This window comes from Oryctolagus cuniculus, chromosome 1, assembly GCF_964237555.1.
Source record: "Oryctolagus cuniculus chromosome 1, mOryCun1.1, whole genome shotgun sequence".
In the NCBI taxonomy this organism is placed as follows: domain Eukaryota; kingdom Metazoa; phylum Chordata; class Mammalia; order Lagomorpha; family Leporidae; genus Oryctolagus; species Oryctolagus cuniculus.
In genome coordinates, this window is record NC_091432.1 from 161,062,772 (window position 1) to 161,082,399 (window position 19,628).

At 46.3% G+C, this 19,628-nt stretch overlaps 1 protein-coding gene across 2 annotated transcripts in view; it reads right to left on the bottom strand.

Moving 5' to 3' along the window:
* Window positions 1–19,628, bottom strand: part of ENTREP1 (endosomal transmembrane epsin interactor 1) — a 79,460-nt gene that overhangs the window by 23,366 nt on the left and 36,466 nt on the right. For both annotated transcript variants that reach the window (XM_002708235.4, XM_051846407.2), the window contains one exon: window positions 4,302–4,412. In XM_002708235.4, the coding sequence (XP_002708281.3) occupies window positions 4,302–4,412 (111 nt within the window). The remainder of the gene's footprint in view (window positions 1–4,301; window positions 4,413–19,628) is intronic.

Here is a 19,628-nt window from a genome sequence, read left to right on the forward strand (position 1 = left end):
TTTAAGTTTTACCTCACTTACAAAATGGATCGAGGATACATGGTTGACTTTCTAATAATAAATGAGACAACCAGAGAAAAAGACACACGGCTAGGAACAGTCCCTTGTCCCAGGAACCTAGGCCACATCTACTGAGGATAATTCATGGCAGCCAAAACCCAAGCCACAACAGACAGCAAAACACAGAACCACCTTGCTAAAAGAAAAAAGGGATTATTTGATCGGTATCTAACATATCTTTAAGACAACTCACTTATATCGTTATGTGATATATCCCTACACGAGAAAAGATGCAGGGAAGAGCCCCTGATGCATCTCATCCTTGGGAAATGAATCATGAACAACACCCCACACATATTCACATTACATTATTTGAGCATCAAAACATGAAAGGAAACTCACCATCTTGCCACACCACAGATGTGGGGGGATTGCTGTGGGTGGAGAGAAGTGGGGAGTACAGCATCCCCCGCCCCAGTCTTCACATGTCAGTGGCCTCCCTATGGAAAACAACTGTAACAATGGATGCGAGACTGTGTGCGCTTTTTTGCATATAGAGATGCACAAAACATGGCCAAAAAGTGAAATGTGCTATTCTACAACAGTGAGAGTTCAAATAATTTATGAGTTCTGTCCTGTATTTTCACAACTTGCCTAACCTTTCACAATAATATAATCAGAAATAAACACAGAATGATTTTATGGTAGGAAAAAATTGTATTTAAAAACAGACTCAACATAAACCATATATGAAGGGTTTTCAAAAAGATGGTGGGAATGTGTGTGGCAAGTTAGAAAAAAAATCTACCCATGGACTTCAAAAATTTTTGCACCAAAATAAACTTATCTATTAATTCTATTTTCACACAGACTTGTAAAGTACTCTCATATCTGATAAAGGGTTAAAATGTAGACTATATAAAAGAAATCCTAATCCTGATAACAACAAAATGAAAACTATTAAAAACTGAGAGGTTCCAAAAAAGACATATAAATGTCCCATTCACATGTGGACAAATGCACAACACACTAAAGAAGTGCAAATCAAACCTGCGAAGAGATGTCAGCTCACACCCATTGGGATGGCCCCTATCCAAAAAAACAGAAAGAAAAAAAAAGTCTGCAAGGCTGTGAGGATGCTAGAACCCCGTGCACTGCTGGTAGGAATGCAAAATGATGCAGCCACTTTAGAAAACAGTGAGGAGGTCCCTCAAAATATCCGAACTAGAACGACCATGTGATCCAACAACCCACTTCCAAGTATATATCTAAAAGAACTGAAACCAGGACCTTGAAAGATCTTTACACACCACATTTGTTAATGTATTATTCACTACAACCAAGGAGTAGAACCAGCCCAAATGTCCATCCAACATGAATGGATGAGTAAAATGTCATTTACACATGAAAGAATATTTCTCGGTCTTAAAAAGCTGGGAAATGCTGGCACATGCTACAATTTTGGCCAGTCACCTTTTCGCATGTCAACACCTTCTCACTTCCAGCATTTGTCTTTTTCTCTTTGCCTCTTCTTTTTTTCTTTGCTGTGTGGTTAGTAATGGGAAAATCCAGCTGTTGGGACTGGCACTGTGGTGCAGTGGGCTAAGCCACTGCGTGTAATGCTGGCATTGCGTGTGGGCACTGGTTTGAGTGCTGGCTGCTCTGCTTCTGATCTAGCTCCTTGCTAATGTGTCTGGGAAGGCAGCAGAAGATGGTCCAAGTACTTGGGCCCCTGCCACCCATATGGGAGACCCGGATGGCGTTCCAGGCTCCTGGCTTCTACCTGGCCCAGCCCCGGACATTGTAGCCATTTAGAGAGTGAACCAGGGATGGAAAACCTCTCTCTCTCTCTCTCTAACTCTGCTTTACAAATAAAATAAATCATTAAAGAAGTAGAAAAGAAACTCCAGCTTTCTCCAATTTTTTTTCTGGAAACTCTGTACATAAGGACTACATGAGAAGTTGTTGGAAGTTCCCAAGACAACAGAGAAGTGGATGCTGTCCTCAAGGAGGCCACAGGCAAAGGAGAGAAGGAAGACATGCGTAAGTCTAAGAGGAAAGGGGTGGGGTACACTGTGGCATAGTAGATTAAACCACCGCCTGCAGGGCTGGCATCCCATTTGGGCACTGGTTCAAGTCCCTGCTGCTCCACTTCCTATCCAGCTTTGGCCGTTGCAGCTAGTTGGGGAATGAACCAGTGGATGGCAGATCTCTCTCTCTGTCTCTCTGCCTCTCCTTCTCTCTCTGTGTAACTCTTTCAAATAAATAAATAAATCTTAAAAAAAAAAAAAAAAGAGGAAAGCGGTAAATGCCTAAGAGAGGTATATAGAGAATATTCTGGAAAATTCTCTCTGTGGGCATTGGAGGCTAACTCCTGAAGAAGACCGTCTTGGGGTCAGGCTTTAACTGACTTGTAGCCTCTGAAAGAGAAGTGAGGAAAGGAATTCTAGGGGAAGAGTCCCATTGTTGGAAATAAGAGAGTGGGGCAGGAGCTGGGCAATAATGCGCGGGCTCAGCCACAAGCAGTGTGAGCTGCTCCAGTGAAGGCGGGCAGGAGGGCAACTCATGGAGATGCGGGGGTCTCGTAACCTCGGGTTCATAAGCAATGGGATGGCAAAAGTCTGCTTAAAGAACCGCACCATGAGCAATACGCTTTCAATCCGTCCCTGAGGAGCTGTCCCTCTTGAGGTCACAGGTGTCTCCAAGGATGTCTATCAAAGTCTTGTAGAGATGTAGCCATCTTCTCTGCTTGCATCCTATGGATTTCTGAGGATGAGGTGGCCGAGGAACCAGTTCCAAACAGGTGAGATTTACTACAACTTCCAAAGAGTCCAATTCCTCCTTTTTTTTTTTTTTCCAATGTTTGTTTATTTTATTTTCGTCTACTTGAAAAGCAGAGCGAACAAAAAACAGAGACAGAGATCCTCTATCTGCTGCCTCACTCCCCAAATACTCACAACAGCCAGGGCTGGGCCAGGCCAAAGTACAAGGGCCTGGAATTCCATCTGGGTCTCCCACGTGGGTGGCAAGGACCTACACACTTCAGCCATCACCTGCTGCCTCCCAGGATGCATGAGCAGGAAGGTGAATGGCAAGTGGAGTGGTGAGGACTTGAACTGGCACTCATGTATAGGATGTGGGCATTGCAGGCGGTGGCTTTAACCACCATGTCACAACTCAAGAGTCCACTTCCTTTGCTTTGTGCCACACAGAGTAACATCTGTTACTGAAACATCTTTTCAAAAAGTTCAGAGGAAGGCCTGGAAGACAGATCTGGACACTAATGTTCACAGCAGCGTGTTCACAACAGCCAAGAGGAGCAAACACCCCAGTGTCCACTGATGGATGAGTGGATAAACCGAACACACCACAGAGTATGACAAAGCTTTTAAAGTGGAAGGAAATGCTGACTGATGCTACAGGACCCTATGCTAGGTGAAGCAAGTCAGAGACAAGAAGGCAAATACTGCACAATTCCATTTATACAAAGTATTCAACTCATAGGAAAAATCATACAAGAAATCCAATTCACAAAAACAGGAAGCAGAATGGTGGAGACCAGGAGCTAGGGGAGAGGAGAGTGGAGGGGATTTGGGAACGAATGCTCACAAAGTTTCACTTATGCAAGAAGAGGAGTTCCCAGTCTGGACGCATGGTAACATGAGTGGACTTCCCACTGCCGAATGGTACACCATGATGATGGTTCAGTTGTTCAGTGTTACGTCATGCACATGGTGCCACAGTGACTAAATATTCAGAGACCGTGCAGGTCCACCACCTCTTAACCAAAAAGCTCTGAAAACCACAAGTCCCGGGTGAAACCTGCTACCCCAGATGTAATAAATAGTACCTGTGCCGCATGTATCTTCTGGTAGCTTTAGAAAAGCTCTACATGCAGACATATACCTGCCCCCCAAAATTTCCAAGTAAAGGACTGTGGACCCGTATTCTGACAAAATACCTTTTCCTCTTTAGATGAGGGCAGACAGAGATGGACACTGGACACCCAATCCACCCACGCTAACAGTGACACATTCTATCCATCCAAGCTAACTAGTGACACATTCTATTCCTGTAGCTCTGGGGTTATACTGGCTGCTCCCTGCCTCTGCAAAAATAATTGACAACTGAGTGAAACAAAGTAGCAGGTGGCTCTGCTGTTTAGTCTCCCTCTGGCGTTTCTCCCAGCTGGAGCTGGGTCTCAGGACCAGAGCTGTATGTAGGGGTTCTGAGTCCTGCCAGGGAGGCCAGGCAGGCCAAGGTCCACGCCATGCTGCACAGAGTTGCTTTGGGATGCTTACCAGGTCACACCTGGGCACGCTGGACACGAACTGGGCCCCTTGGCAGCCGAGGATAAACCCAGCAAGATTCAGGAGCACACAAACCACGGAGAGCAGCACAAAGAGGTTTACCTGCAATGGCAAGAGATGGGCGTTAGCAAAGAACGAGAGCCCAGGGCAGAGCCAGCTCCATTGGAACATGAACTCAGATGTTTTTCCAAGAGGAAAATCTTTTCTAAAGTGATAACCATGTTTTTCACGTACAAACATTCTTTGCACGTTTAGAATTATTAAACCATGCTGATGAACGCCACAGGCTCTTAAGTCTTCTCAATAATCTCAAGTACTTATTTTTTTTTCCTTTTTGCAAATAGTTTTTTTTTTATTTCATTTTATTTTTTTATTTTTTGACAGGCAGAGTGGACAGTGAGAGAGAGAGAGACAGTGAAAAAGGTCTTCCTTTGCCGTTTGTTCACCCCACAATGGCCGCCACGGCCAGTGCACTGCGGCCGGCACACCGTGCTGATCCAATGGCAGGAGCCAGGTACTTCTCCTGGTCCCTCATGGGGTGCAGGACCCAAGTACATGGGCCATCCTCCACTGCACTCCCTGGCCACAGCAGAGAGCTGGCCTGGAAGAGGGGCAACTGGGACAGAATCCGGTGCCCTGACCGGGACTAGAACCCGGTGTGCCGGTGCCGCAAGGCGGAGGATTAGCCTAGTGAGCTGCGGTGCCGGCAAGCAAATAGTTCTTATGCTTTACCTTTTACCCACATATTACACTAAGCCCTGGCCACTTCCTCCTTGAGCCAGTCTTACTTTGCCTGAGTTTTGTTGGCTGAGTAACAGTAAGTGGACAAAGAACTCCAGGTGTAAGCTAGGAACCCATGAAAACCAGGGAACTTGGAGTCATTAACAGCCAGAAATCACAGCACATAAGAGAAAATAAAGGTGGGTCTTTCCTCTTCTTCAGGAACTAAAGAATATGTACACAATGGTCTTCTATGTACTCTCCTCCAGAGTTAAAAATTACAAACACTCAGGCACTTCAAAATACCGCGGAAAACAGAATCAAAACATTTTTCCAAGAATTTTTGAAGTACGTTCACATTATTCCAAATAAATAAGAATCAACAGATGCCAATCAGAAAGCTAATGTTTACTTAGTACAAATGACAGCCTACAGGGGTTTTTTGACTTGAGAATTGTGGTGGTGAAAACAGAACTTTATTGTAAATACAAAAACAAATAAAAATCATGAGGGCCAATGATTACCAACGTTGGAACCAGGCATCATTTCAGGTGGTTAAGTTGGAGCTGCCGGCAAATGAATCCACAATGGAACTTTAATGGTGAAAACTTGCTGTGCAACCGTGGTGGTTATTCTAAGTCAAGCTCAAACGCATGTCCCAGGCCCATTTTATGAGCTGATATTTAATAGCACATGATGCCAGTTTTCCTAAGGGGAATTCCTTCTTCCTGTCCAACAGAAGCCTGGCTTCTCTCCTTTTATTGTTCACTTGAACACACCCTGTCATCAAACCTCTGGGGAAATGCTGGCAGCACTGCTGCTGTTGCCCAGGCTGCCTTCCTCCTGCGTCCACAGGACTCGACTTGAGCGGCACAGAGCTTTGTCCCCCCGCCCCCCACTTTGTATCATTCATGATTGTGCCCAAGCTTTGGAAAACAAGAAGGCATCTTGGCAAAGTACAAAGCCTGTTCTGCCCACGTGGGCTTCTTCTACACACTGGAAGCTGCTCTTCAGTGTCTTACACTTGGAGGCTTCATGGCCAACAACACAATCGCTGTTACCATGGAAAAGCCTTGAACGTCTCTGGATTTTCTGTTAGTATGATATGAGATGCCTTGAAAAGAAAGCATGGCATGGACTTTATGGCTGTCAACTCATCCATAATCATAATAAAAAAATGAGCAGTATCAGACACAGAATGGGTCAGGGTCCATTAGTCCCCACACTGGGCCCCAAATTTCTTCACCAAAAATCTTCAGTCCAGTTCATCAAAAACAACTTAATAAAATCAGTACATGAGCCATTTTTCATGCATGTATTGGACAAGAATCTGTACCTAACATAAACAAATTATTCAAGAATAAAACAACAAACAAAAACCCAATTAAAAGTTTTCACAGGGGCAGCATTGCTGTAATGACTAAATGCCTGTTGTGACACCTGGATCCCGTATCAGAGGGCCTGCAATCAAATTCTAGCTCCAATCCTGATTCCACACTGCTGATGCACACCCTGGGAAGCTGCAGGTGATGGCTCAAGTGATTGGGTTCCTGCCACGCATGTTGGAGACCTGGACTGAGTTCCTGGCTCCTGGCTTCAGTCTGGCCCAGCCTTGGCCTTGAGGGCCTGTGGTGAGTGAGCCAGCAGACAGAAACTGGTTTCTCTGTCTCTTCTTCTTTCCCCCTTCCTTTATTCCTCCCCCTACACACACACACACACACAAAACATACCCTACACCTTTTTCTTTGCCTCTAAATTTTTTTTAATTTTTAGACAAAAGACTTGAACAAATATTTCTTTTTTTCTTAATTTTTTTTGACAGGCAGAGTGGACAGTGAGAGAGAGAGACAGAGAGAAAGGTCTTCCTTTGCCGTTGGTTCACCCTCCAATGGCCGCCACGGCCGGCGCGCTGCGGCCGGCACACTGTGATGATCTGATGGCAGGAGCCAGGTACTTATCCTGGTCTCCCATGGGGTGCAGGGCCCAAGCACTTGGGCCATCCTCCACTGCCCTCCCGAGCCACAGCAGAGAGCTGGCCTGGAAGAGGGGCAACCAGGACAGAATCTGGCACCCCGACCGAGACTAGGACCCGGTGTGCCAGCACCGCAAGGCAGAGGATTAGCCTAGTGAGCCGTGGTGCCGGCCTTTTTTCTTTTTTTGACAGGCAGAGTTAGACAGTGAGAGAGAGAGAGAGAGAGAGAGAGAGAGAGAGAAAGGTCTTCCTTCTGTTGGTTCACCCCCCAAAATGGCTGCCACGGCCAGTGCGCTGCGCCAATCTGAAGCCAGCAACCAGGTGCTTCCTCCTGGTCTCCCATGCGGGTACAGGGCCCAGGCACTTGGGCCATCCTCCATTGCACTCCCGGGCCATAGCAGAGAGCTGGCCTGGAAGAGGGGCAACTGGGACAGAACCGGCGCCCTAACAGGGACTAGAACCCGGAGTGCTGGCGCTGCAGGCGGAGGATTAGCCAAGTGAGCCACAGCGTCAGCTTGAACAAATATTTCATTTAAAAAGATACAGAAATGGACAGCAAGCACAGCAAAATGTGCTCAACATGATTATTCATCACTAATGTTAATTAAAACCCCAATGAAATACCGTTTCACACTGAGTAAAATGGTTACAATCTAGAGACTGGTAATATCAAGCGTTAGTGAGGATGAGGAGGACGTGGACTCTTGGACATGGCTTCTGTGAATATAAGACAGTGCAATCACTCCAGAACACTGTTAACGTCTCTAAAATGAACTATAATTCTCCTAATCTCCCATGCAGAAGAGCTGCAAACAATTTCTAGACACGCTCCCCCTCGGCTCCCTCCCATTGCCTCCTACAGAACACAGCGAGGACAGTGGAGTGGTTTTCCAGGGCTACATCAACCAGCCAGCAAGGTTAGCACCAGTGATAAGCATTGTCAGTGCCACGTACCTTTCATAAGATGTTGTGAAAACAGGTTTTCATGCTGTGTCTTCCTCTCCCAAGCTCATAGCCATCTCAGTCTAACCATGAGAGAGACATCAGACAGTCCCAAATGAGGTATGTCCCACAAACACCTGAGGAGTACACCTCAAAACTGTCCAGCTCATCACAAACAAGCAAAGCCTGAGAAACTGCCACAGCCACAGTGAGCCTACAGAGACAACCAAAGGCAACGAGGCGCCCAGGAGGGGGTCCCAAAGGACATTCACAAAAATGAGTATCATGTAAAACAGCACGGTCTTTGGTTGACAGCAACATAGCGATACTGATTCATAAATTGTGACAAATGTACTGTCCTAACAGAAGGTATCAATAACGGGGTGAACTTGGTGTTGAGCACATGGGACTTTAAGGTACTGTATTTTTGTAAATCTAGACTATACTGAAATTAAAATTTTACTTTGAATAAGGGGGAAAAAACCCTGACTACACATTATAGCATATTCAAACAATGGAATACTTCCAGAAGGAAAAAGGAACAAATAGCGGCCGGTGCTGTGGCACAGTTGGTTAAACCACTGCCTTGCAGCACCAGCATCCCATGTGGGTGCTGGTTCTAGTCCCAGTTGCTTCAGTTACCATCTAGCTCCCTCCTAATGTGCCTGGGAAAGTAGTGGAAGGTGGCCCAAGTCCTTGGGCCCCTGCACCCACTTGGGAGACCCAGAAGAAGCTCCTGTCTCCTGGCTTCGGATCAGCTCAGCTGTGGCCATTGCAGCCATCTGGGGAGTGAACCAGCAGATGGAAGACCTCTCTCTATCTCTATCTCTGTGTCTCTCCTTTTCTCTCTATAACTCTGCCTCTCAAATAAATACATAAATATATAAAAAGGAACTAAAAACAATTAAAGAAAACCAACCTAAATCTAAAAAAAAATTACATTGAGTGAATGAAGCCGGATCATGTATGACTTCACTTCCCTAAGGTTCATGAGCACAGAAAATAATCTGTAGTGACAGACATCAGAATCATGACTGCCCATCAAGGGTGGGGATGGGGAAGGAAGACAGCAACTGGGAAGAGACACGAAGGAATTTTCAGGAGTGAGAAAAATGGTCTATGACTTTTCTTGGGTGCTGGTCATACATGTGATTTCAATGGTCAAAAAAAATCTATCTAACTGAACACTTATGATCTGGGATTTCACTGTATATATTATGAAGACTAGATTTTTAATAAAAAGAACAGAAAAGAAGATCCTGACTCCAGCTACTAACGCAGGAGTAGGAAATCCCACAATGAATAAGGCTACTTCTAGAATATCTGAACTCAAACAACAAGAGCACAGGATGCACCAGGGATCCCCTCCTCAACTGGAGGGAGTGCCAATGACAAGTCACCACCAAGTCATGCAGACATCACACCTGCCCACCTCCGGAAGGAGGCCCTGGGCCCCAGCACACACACTAGGTACAAAGCCACTAGGCACTGCTCCTCAAGCATACACCTGCATATTGCTTTTTACAATTAAAACTCAAATCAAACTTAGAGACCAAAGAGTCACCTCAATTACTCTAGTGTAGACCACTGTAGCATCTCTGAGACCCGGGGGTATCAGGATATCTCTTTGAGAGGGAGGATCAGATTCAAGGGTACAAACTACTGAAGCTATAAGGCACTCAGTTTCCAGGCTCTGTTCAGCTCTAACCTGGTTACCACCGCATGATTCTCAAGACCTAAGCTTCCAGCTCAACTTTAATCAGTCAGTATACCCTGAAACAGAAGACAGCAAAACACCAGCTGCTAATGAAAGTCCATCACAATCGTGGAGCCCACTCAGCAACACCTGGGGAGGGGATGAATTTATATTTCTTATATTCCCATCATTCTTGCTTTAAAAAATTAACTGTAAGTGATTTGGGCATCTCTTTGTGGAAAGCAAAACCTGGTTCAAACTCAGGGTTCCCACTCACCTGCAGTGCTGTCTTGGGCAAGCCCTATGACACTCATTTTTCTCACCCATTAAACAAGTTTATCTTCCTACCGATGTCACAAGATTATTGTGAGAAGCACACAAAATGATATACAGGAAAGTCCTTTATAAACTGCAAAATGCAGTGCAAACAATTGCATCATTATTAACAACATGCATTTCCTCCCCCGGGGAGCAGCTGGAGATGACGAAGTGAAGTTCACAAGACCAGTTCACGAGGTCTGGTGCCAACACGTCATCCCTTCCCTCCTGACACGTCTCAGTTTATGGCAGCTAGAGCGGACACTCAGATTCTGAGAATAACCTGCAGTGTACTGTTTCTAAAACTTCCCCACAAGGAATTCAGCCTGCAGCCTGCACTGGGCTGCTGACAACTGTGCCCAGAATGCCTCCTGTTCGCCCAACCAGATCCTCCCTCAGCCCTTCAGAGCCCTTCACCAGCCTCGGGGAGGAAGATTTGCTCAGACTGTGCCCGTGGGACTTCGTAGCCTGCTGCAAGCCCAGAGGGAGAGGGGAGGAAGGCTGGGGCAGTCTCCTCCTCCCGGCTCCTCCCCTGCAGCCTCAAGCGAGTCCCCCCACAGAAGCCACACGTCCTCTCCACAGTCCTCTGCCCCTGACTCTGACTTCCAGAATCTGGTCACTGTCCCCTCATCCCTGTTAGCCGCCTCCCCATTCTGCACACCCTTGTGAATTGGCCCTTTATGGATCTCTTTGTTAAGATGTAATTGTACTGTACCAGCTGTTTCTCTACAAAACTTTTTCTTTTACTTAACCTAATTTTTTTCTGCTCATCAAGCGCAGTTCCTATTGCTCTCACCTCAAATTACTCATTACCTGTCCAGGGGAGCAAACACCAGCACAAGGCTCAGGGTTCCTGAGTTCTCTTGGAGCCCATTCGTCACTGGGATTGACTCTCAAGAGGCAGAAAGCCCAGAGCTGACAGACAAATGTGCTTCTAGAACTTGGATTTTAGACCATGAGACATAATGGGAGACAAAAAGCAAAGGGCTTGCCCCGCCTCACCTTGTGTTTTTTGTTTTGGTTTTTTTTTTTTTTTTTTTTTTTTTTTAGAATAGGATGTAACCTCCAGGGCCCAAGGAACCAGACCTCACACAAGGACAGGCAACATGAGCTAAGCCTCCATGCTTTGCATGTGATTTCCCATCGCTAACTTCAATCTTGAGTATTTCAAGACACTCATAGCAGAGACCTCTACGCAAAAGGCACTGTGCTCCTCAGCTCAGCACTCGGAATCCACCTTGGCTCTCATCTCTTGCAGTGGCACCGTCAGTTCATTCCAGTCTCGAGGAAGTGACCCAGGAACAGAAGGCATGGGGAAGCTGGGGCGATCCAGAGGCAACACCACTCTCACCCTGCTTAGCTATCCCTGCAAAGCATTCTTCCTGTCCCTTGCCACACAATGTTATTAAATAATGATGCCTATCACAGCTTGGGATTGTTGGTGTCTTTTCTGATACAAGATTTCATTCCCTAAATAGGCTGACTTTCCCCTACTGCCTAAGGACTTTTATTTTGTTCCTTGTCTTCCTACTGCTCCAAGTCAGGATGTCACTTAAACTCACGATCTGTGTTTAAATAAATAAACAGTCCAGTAGTGGTGGGAGGGCATCACATTAAAAATGCATGGCGGCCAGCACTGCGACTCACTAGGCTAATCCTCTGCCTGCGGCGCCAGCACACCAGGTTCTAGTCCCGGTCCGGTCGGGACGCCGGATTCTGACCCAGTTGCCCCTCTCCCAGGCCAGCTCTCTGCTGTGGCTCGGGAGGGCAGTGGAGGATGGCCCAAGTGCTTGGGCCCTGCACCCCATGGGAGACCAGGAGAAGCACCTGCCTTCGGATCAGCACGGTGCGCCAGCTGCAGCGCGCCGGCTGTGGCGGCCATTGGAGGGTGAACCAACGGCAAAGGAAGACCTTTCTCTCTCTCTCTCTCTCTCTCTCTCTCACTGTCCACTCTGCCTGCCAAATTAAATAAATAAATAAAAATAATAAATAAATAAATAAAGCCCTGCACCCATATAGGCACCAGTTTGAGTCTAAGTTGTTCCACTTCTGATCCAGCTCTCTGCTATGGCCTAGGAAAACATTAGAAGATGGCCCAAGTCCTTGGGACCCTGCACCCACATGAAAAACCCAGAAGAAGATCCTGGCTCCTGATTGGCACAGCTCCAGCCATTGCAGCCATTTGGGGAGTGAATCAGCAGATGGAAGACCTCTCTCTCTGTCTCTACCTTTCTCTGTAACTATGTCTTTCAAATAAATAAAATAAATCTTTTAAAAAATACATATTGGTTTAAAATGGGGACTTGAGCAGAAGTATTTCACACTATTTGTTCCTGAAAACCCACTAAAATAACAGTAAAAGAAAAAACTTTTCATTGTATTTATTTATTTGGAAGGCACAGTAGAGACATAGACAGACAAAGATCTTCCATCTGCTGGTTCACTCCCCAAATTCCTGTAACAGCCAGGACTGAGGCAGGCTGAAGCCAGGAGCCCAGAACTCAGTGCAAGTCTCCTGGGTAGGTGGTGGGGACCCAGTCACTTGAGCCATCACCACTGTCTCCGCATTAGCAGGAAGCTGGAGTCAGGAACCAGAGCACAGCAGTGGTGCCGTGAGTTAAGCTGCTGCTTGCAAAGCCCGCATCCCATATAAGCACCAGTGAAGTCTGGCTGCCCCACTTCAGATGCAGCGCCCGGCTGTTGCACCTGGGAAAGCAGCGGGAGATGGCCCAAGTGTGGGACCAGAAGGAGTTCCTGGCCCAGCCCTGGTCGTTGCTGCCACTTGGAGAGTGAACCTGCAGATTTAAAATCTCTCCCCTCTTCTCTCTTTTCCCTTCCAAGTAAAGAAAGAAATAAATCTTAAAAGAAAAAAAGACACAGAGCCAGGCATGAATCCTTGGCTCTCCAGTGTGGGACGCTGGTGTCTTAAATGCCAGGCTAAACACCCAACCCCGGAAAACTTTTCAGGCAGAAATCCACAAAGGCAGAACAGGAAGACAGCAACAACATTTCAGAAGGTGGCCCTGAGCAGACTGCCTCCATGACAGCAAGGAGGAAGCCAGACCCCAGCAGGATTCACTCCTGAGAAGGCCCAGATGTGCAGAGACGAGGCCTCTGGGAAAGCAGGCCTGAGAAGAGGTCTATTTTTAGTCTGCTGAAGAAGCAACTAGAAAATAGTGCAACCACTATGGAAAACTATCAGCATGTTCCAATAGAGTCAAACATCTGTGCCCCAGCACTTTCACCCCAGACATATCCCCCAGGCCAGCTGGTGCACGTGTCCACTACAAGGCACAGACAAGAATGCTCACAGCAACTTGTTTGTAACAGCCCAAACCAGAAACAACCCAAGTGCCCAAAGCCAAGAGAATGGCTAAACAGATTACAGCATATTCACAGTGGAGTAAAACCCAGCAACGAAACGGAGGAAGTCACGAGTCTCAGAAACATGACACTGAATACCGAGGCCAGACACAAAGTGTACACGCTGGCTTCACCCATACATACGAAGGGTCTTTAACAAGGTCATGGGAAATGAGCATTATGAAAATACCTTGCCTGGATTCCAAAATCCTTCCTACCAAAATAAATTTATCTTTTAATTTCATTTCCCAAGAACTTTTTGAAGACTCCTCATATGAAGCTGTAGAAAACACGAAACTAATCTATACTGGGGTAAAAAACAGAACCACAGTTACCCCGGCAGGGAAGGGGCATAGGAAAGCTTACAGGACCCGGAAACATTCTCTAGACTGGGATGATGGTCACATCGGCATAGATGTGTGTGTGTAAAAATTCAGCAAGCTACACACTTCAGATATGTGCCTTTTACTGTGCATAAATTCTCTTTTAAAAATATAAGTCACTTAGAACTCCTAATTCCTTCCCCTGACTGCAGCTATGGACCCACAGGAAAATCTCTCTTCCACTGCACCTGAAGATGGAAAGATGCTCCTTTGGACCACCAAAATTCCAAGGAGCAATGCCTTCAAACCCTCGAGACAGAATTGCAAGTCAGAATTCTGCACTCAGCCACAAATGAAGCTTGAATAGAATAAAAATGTTTTTATGGTTTTATAATTAATGCACAAGCGTTTAAAGATGCATTTCTCAGGTACTCTTTTCTCAAAAGTTACTAAAAGATGCTCTACCCAAAGCAGGGGGAACTGAGAACAAAAGCAGCTGAGGGATCTAGGAAACAAGGACCAACTGAGAGAGAGGTAGAGGAGTGCCCCAGAAGTGGTGACAGGGTGGCAGAGACGACAGTCACACGCAGGGCTGAATGGGCAGCTGTACAGATACAGAGAGCCAGGGCCTCCACAGGGAACCCATTCCAGAAGAGGAAAGCAACCAAATAGCCAATGAATGTGCCTGAATGTATGGAAGAGACTTAATGAAAGGATTGAAATCTGAATTCATGCCCATAGACAAACTAAGCAAATGAGGAAGGAAGGGCCACTGCTAATTTGAGCAAAACTAAAATCTTCTACAGGACAGGAAAAGCAATAGTTGTCAAAATAACATAAACATAAAATATGACCAAAATCATGATATTGCTACATTGAGAGGCAGAGTCTAAAAAATATGTCCTGGTATAAGGCTTTGGCGCAGTAGGCAGATACTGTTTGGGACACCGGCATTCCACATCAGAGCAACTGGCTTCAAGTTTTGGCTCTGCTTCTGATCCAGCTTCTTGCTATTGTGCACAGTGGGAGGTAGCAGGTGATCGCTCAGAGTCCCGAGCTCCTGGCTTTGGCCTGGCCCAGTCCCGACTGTTATGGGCATTTGGGGAGTGAACCAGCAGATAGAAGATCTCTGTCTCTGTCTCTCCATCCCTCTTTGTCTCTCTGCCTTTCAAATAAAATGCAAATGTATATATTTTTCAAAAAAATTCAATGTATGGTGGGAGGCATGCAAAGTATTGAAAAGAGGAAGATGGGGCAGACATTTGGCACAGCAGTAACAACACCGCTGCACCCACACTGGAGTGCCTGGGTTGGAGTCTCAGCTCTGCTGCCAGTTCCAGCTTTCTGCTAATGAGCACCCTGGGGTGCAGTGCTTTTGGCTCAAGTGGTTACATCCCTGCCACCCATGTGGCAGATGTTGGTTGAGTTCCAAAGCCCTGGCTTCAGCCTGGCCAACTCCCTGCTGTTGCAGGCATTCGGGGAAATGAACCAGTGGATGGACATTTATCTGTTTGTCTTTATGCCTTTAAAATACTTTTTAGAATACTATTTTTTTATTTAAAAGATACTATAATATTTCCTAAAAAGACAAAGGTATCCTAATTCTCTACGATGACTGGAAAATCAAGCAGCAGCAGTGTAAGCACTAATTAGAAATACAGAGACAAATAGCAAGAGTGGCTGTGGCTGAGGGTGGCCGCCCCTAGAGCAGGGCTGGAGCACTGAGGCTGGCCGCACTGTCTGACACTGGAAACCAGGCACCTGTGCAACTTAAAACGAGCACTAAATGTAACGCGTAAAATGAAATCAAAGACATGAGCTTGGGGTTACATACATGTGTGTTCAACTTCCAGCCCATTCGTTTACTAGCTGAGGGATCTTGGGCAAATTACTTAATCTCTTTAGGACTACTTCAAAGGGCAGCTGCAATCATTAACCACAAAAAAAAAAAAAAAAAAAAAAAAGACAAGACAATATCCTAAAGCTACCCTCAGCAGTACCCAACACGCACTAGATGTTCAATACACCTCTCCTCAATGAATACACTTGCCAATTCACAGCTTTTGTTTAAAAATTCATTCTTTCTTTCCTTTTCTTTCTCTTTGTCTCTTTCTATTTATCTGTCTGAGCGGTAGAGACAGAAATGTCTGGCAGTACAGAACACAACTCAAGGTTCTCTCACAGGTGGCAGGGACCCGAGTACTTGAGCCATCACCTGCTGCCTCCAACAGTGCACATAAACAGGAAGCTGGAATCGGAAGTGGAGTTGGGACTTGAACCCAGGCACTCCAAAATAGTATGTGGGCATCCCCAGTGGCATCTTTCTTTTTTTTTTAAGATTTATTTATTTATTTATCTGAGAGGCAAGAGTTATAGACAGAGAGAGGGAGAGACAGAGAGAGAGGTCTTCCATCTGCTGTTCACTCCCCAAATGGCTGCAACAGCCAGAGCTGAGCCAATCCACAGCCAGGAGCCAGTTGCTTCTTCTGAGTCTCCCATATGGATGCAGAGTCCAAGGACTTGGGCCATCTTCCACTGCTTTCCCAGGCCACAGCATAGAGAGCTGGATTGGAAGAGGAGCAGCCGGGAATCTAACTGGCACCTATATTGGATGCTGGTGCCACAGTTGGAGGATTAGCCTATTATGCCATAGGGCTGACACCCCCACCCCCACAACACACACACACAGTAGCATCTTAACCTCTGTGCCAGGAACCATGGATGAACTCAGGAACCATGGCTCCCTCGTGCTCTTCCCACCCCATCTCACTACCTTAGCACTGTTTTCATTTTCATTGCATGTGCACTTTTCAATTCCCATTCTAGCCTGCAACTGCCCTTACTGTGCCAGTAATCCTGTTCCCATGCCAGCCCTAATCTTTCTAGTCTTCCCCCAGGTTCTTAGGTACGTTCACTGCTGGATGGATGAGACAGGATTCCTACCTTGGTTTAACTGCCACTACACCTCTTTGGCATCACATGCAAGAGTCTAAAGGAAGGCTTTGTGAATGCTCAAAAAGGATCCTTTTTTTTTTTTGAAAACTTTTATTTAATAAATACAAATTTCAAAAGTACAACTTTCAAATTATAGAGGATTCCCCCCCATAACCACCCTCCCACCCGCAAACTATCCCATCTCCTATTCCCTCTTCTATCCCATTCTTCATTAAGATTCATTTTTAATTATCTTTATATACAGAAGATCACACCCACACAGACACACAAAGTATAAAGTACTGTTTGAGTACTAGTTTTACCGTTAATTCACATAGTACAACACATTAAGGACAGAGATCCTACATGGGGAATAAGTGCACAGTGACTCCTGTTGTTGATTTAACCATTGACACTCTTATTTATGGCGTCAGTAATCTTCCGAGGCTCTTGTCATGAGCTGCCAAGTCTATGGAAGCCTCTTGAGTTCACAAACTCTGGCCTTATTGAGACAAAAGGGTCCTTAACTATTAAACATGTTCATCAAAGGCAAGGCTCCTTTTTCATATGTTTTTATAAAACTACATTTTTCCTTAATGTGCATGTGTCTGTACTGCTTTAATTTAAGTATCAACATCTCATCAAATTCTTCCATCATCAGAGGAAACTTTTAATAAAGCAAAAACTTATAGCTTGAAAGATTCTAATACAACCTCAAAATCCTGTTTCAATTTCTCAGGAAAATATCACTGGGAGTTATTTGGTTGCTATGTCTTCTTACACCAAATGCAGCCTTTTGACACTTCTCAAAAATACAAAAAATAAAATGCACTTTTCTCCAGTGGAGCATGAAATCTGAACCAAGGACCCCAAAACATAGATGGTGGTAAATAATAATCAATCAGCCACTTGATGAACAAGTGAGAGGAAGCCAGCTCTTTCTGGTAAACACTGCACAAACAGGTATCATCCCTCTTACGAATATTCCAGAACATACCAGACAGGTCCGGAAAGGCAAACCCCTTCCCGCGGAGGCTTGTGTAACAGTAGCCCCCCCATCACTCCTGCTGGAGAGTCACAGCACGGTGTCCACCCCCACCCCCATCTCAAAGGAAGAAGTGAAGGTGGTGGGTGGCAGGTGTAAGATCAAGGCACCCAGTCCTCAGAACTCAGAATTTTCACCAGACAAGAACGCCACGTGGCTGCCTGGGAACCTGTCAGACGCAGAGTCCAAGCTCCAAACTGCTGAGTAGTAAGGACCTAATAAGACACATGACACAGGGGTAACGCAGCTTCACGTTTTACATGCTCACCCAGCGTGGGGAAGCATTTCCATACAAAAGTCTGGAATGAGGAGCCACGTTGCCCACAAACAACACAACAGCATGAGAAAAAAATACAAGACTTGAAGCCAGGACACCGCCAGACTGCAACCTGCCTGAACTGAATGCTCAGATTGCCCACGCAGCACCAAGGCAACCAACACAACACAACAAATCACTCCCATCTGCACTCCTAGGACTGGCCGCCTCTTCCAGGAGCTCCCGCAGGCGCTGACTCGGTGTGCTTGGGCACCTGAGGAGAACCATCGCCCAGGCTTCTCCTGACACCCTTTCAAGGGCTTCCAGAAGCTGGGCAGATGCATCCCCATCACCCGAGCAGGCTCCCTGCCAACAAGCCAAACACAGGCCCGCAGCTGCACCCACACCAGCTGTCTGCCTTCAGCCTCGGAGGTGCGGAAGGGCCGGTCTGACCCACTCTGCGGCTGCTCTCTGATTTTCTCTTTATAAAGTGCTAAAACATAATAACAACCTTTCTTTTCCACTCCTTCTTCAAAGATTGAAAGGTCTCTTGTTTCCCTCACCAGAGTGAGACACGGTGTTCACAGTTTAGGATGCAGCTTTAGGATAGCCAAGGGCACTGACAACACGGAGACACTTATTCCTGATGTGAACACACACACTCAGGTGCACCTCTAGGCTCCCCACTTGCGAATGGCACCATCTGCCCTTCCTGGGTTCTCACCCGAGTTCCCAGGCCCCACTTCTGTGCACTGTCCATTTCTCAGGAAAGCGGCTTTTCTCATGAGCCAAGCACTCAGACTTAGCAGTGCAAGGGACACTCACAGCTGCATACCTGGCTCTAGAATCTGACAGGGACAGCTCTGTCACCCCATGAATTAACATGTTCTCACTAGGAATGGGGCTTAGGACCCAGAGGAAGGATCCCATGGAGACTGTCAAGATTCATAGTGAGTCATGTGACACATGAGATGTACTGTCCTGACTAGGTGAACCAGTCATGAACCAGATCTACTATACCCCTTGGGAATAAGGTGGCAACAGTCAAGTGGGAATTGAAATTAAGAGAGGCAGCAGGGAGGGAGAGGGAGAGAAAGAGAGAGAGAGAGATCTCATCTGCTGTTCACTCTGTGAATGCCTGCAACAGCCAAGGCTAGGCTGGGTCCGAAGCTGAGATCCAGGAACTCAATCCAGATCTCCCACACTGATGGCAGAAACCCAAGTACTTGAGCCATCATCACCTGCTGCTTTCCAAGGTGCACCTCAGCAGGAAGCTGGGATCAGGAGCCAGAGCTAGCACCTGAGTCCAGGCACTCGGATGTGGGACTTGGGAGCCTTAACACTAGGCGAAATACCCACCCTCACTGGTCTTTCATTCTTTCCTCGTGCCACTCTATTTGTCCCACTTCCATACCTGTGGTCCCTTCTCCGTTGCTTGTAACTTCACAGGGAGCAGCAAGTTAGGGTCAGATCTTTTGAGCCCCAGCCAAGAAGAACACAGCTCCTGAGAAGTCTGCCAACCAGAGTCATCAGTCCCTAACAGTGGCCATCACCAAGTCCTCCCTTCTCCATATTCCAGGCTGCTACGGATCAGGGAGTCTCGTCCAACCTCATAAAAGAAGGCAACTCTGCCACATGCCAGCATGAGGATGAACCTCGAGAACACAATGCTAAGTGAAACAAGGCACACCAGAGGATAGCCACTGTGTGATTCCACTTAGGTGAAGTAAATTGAGTAGACAAACCCAT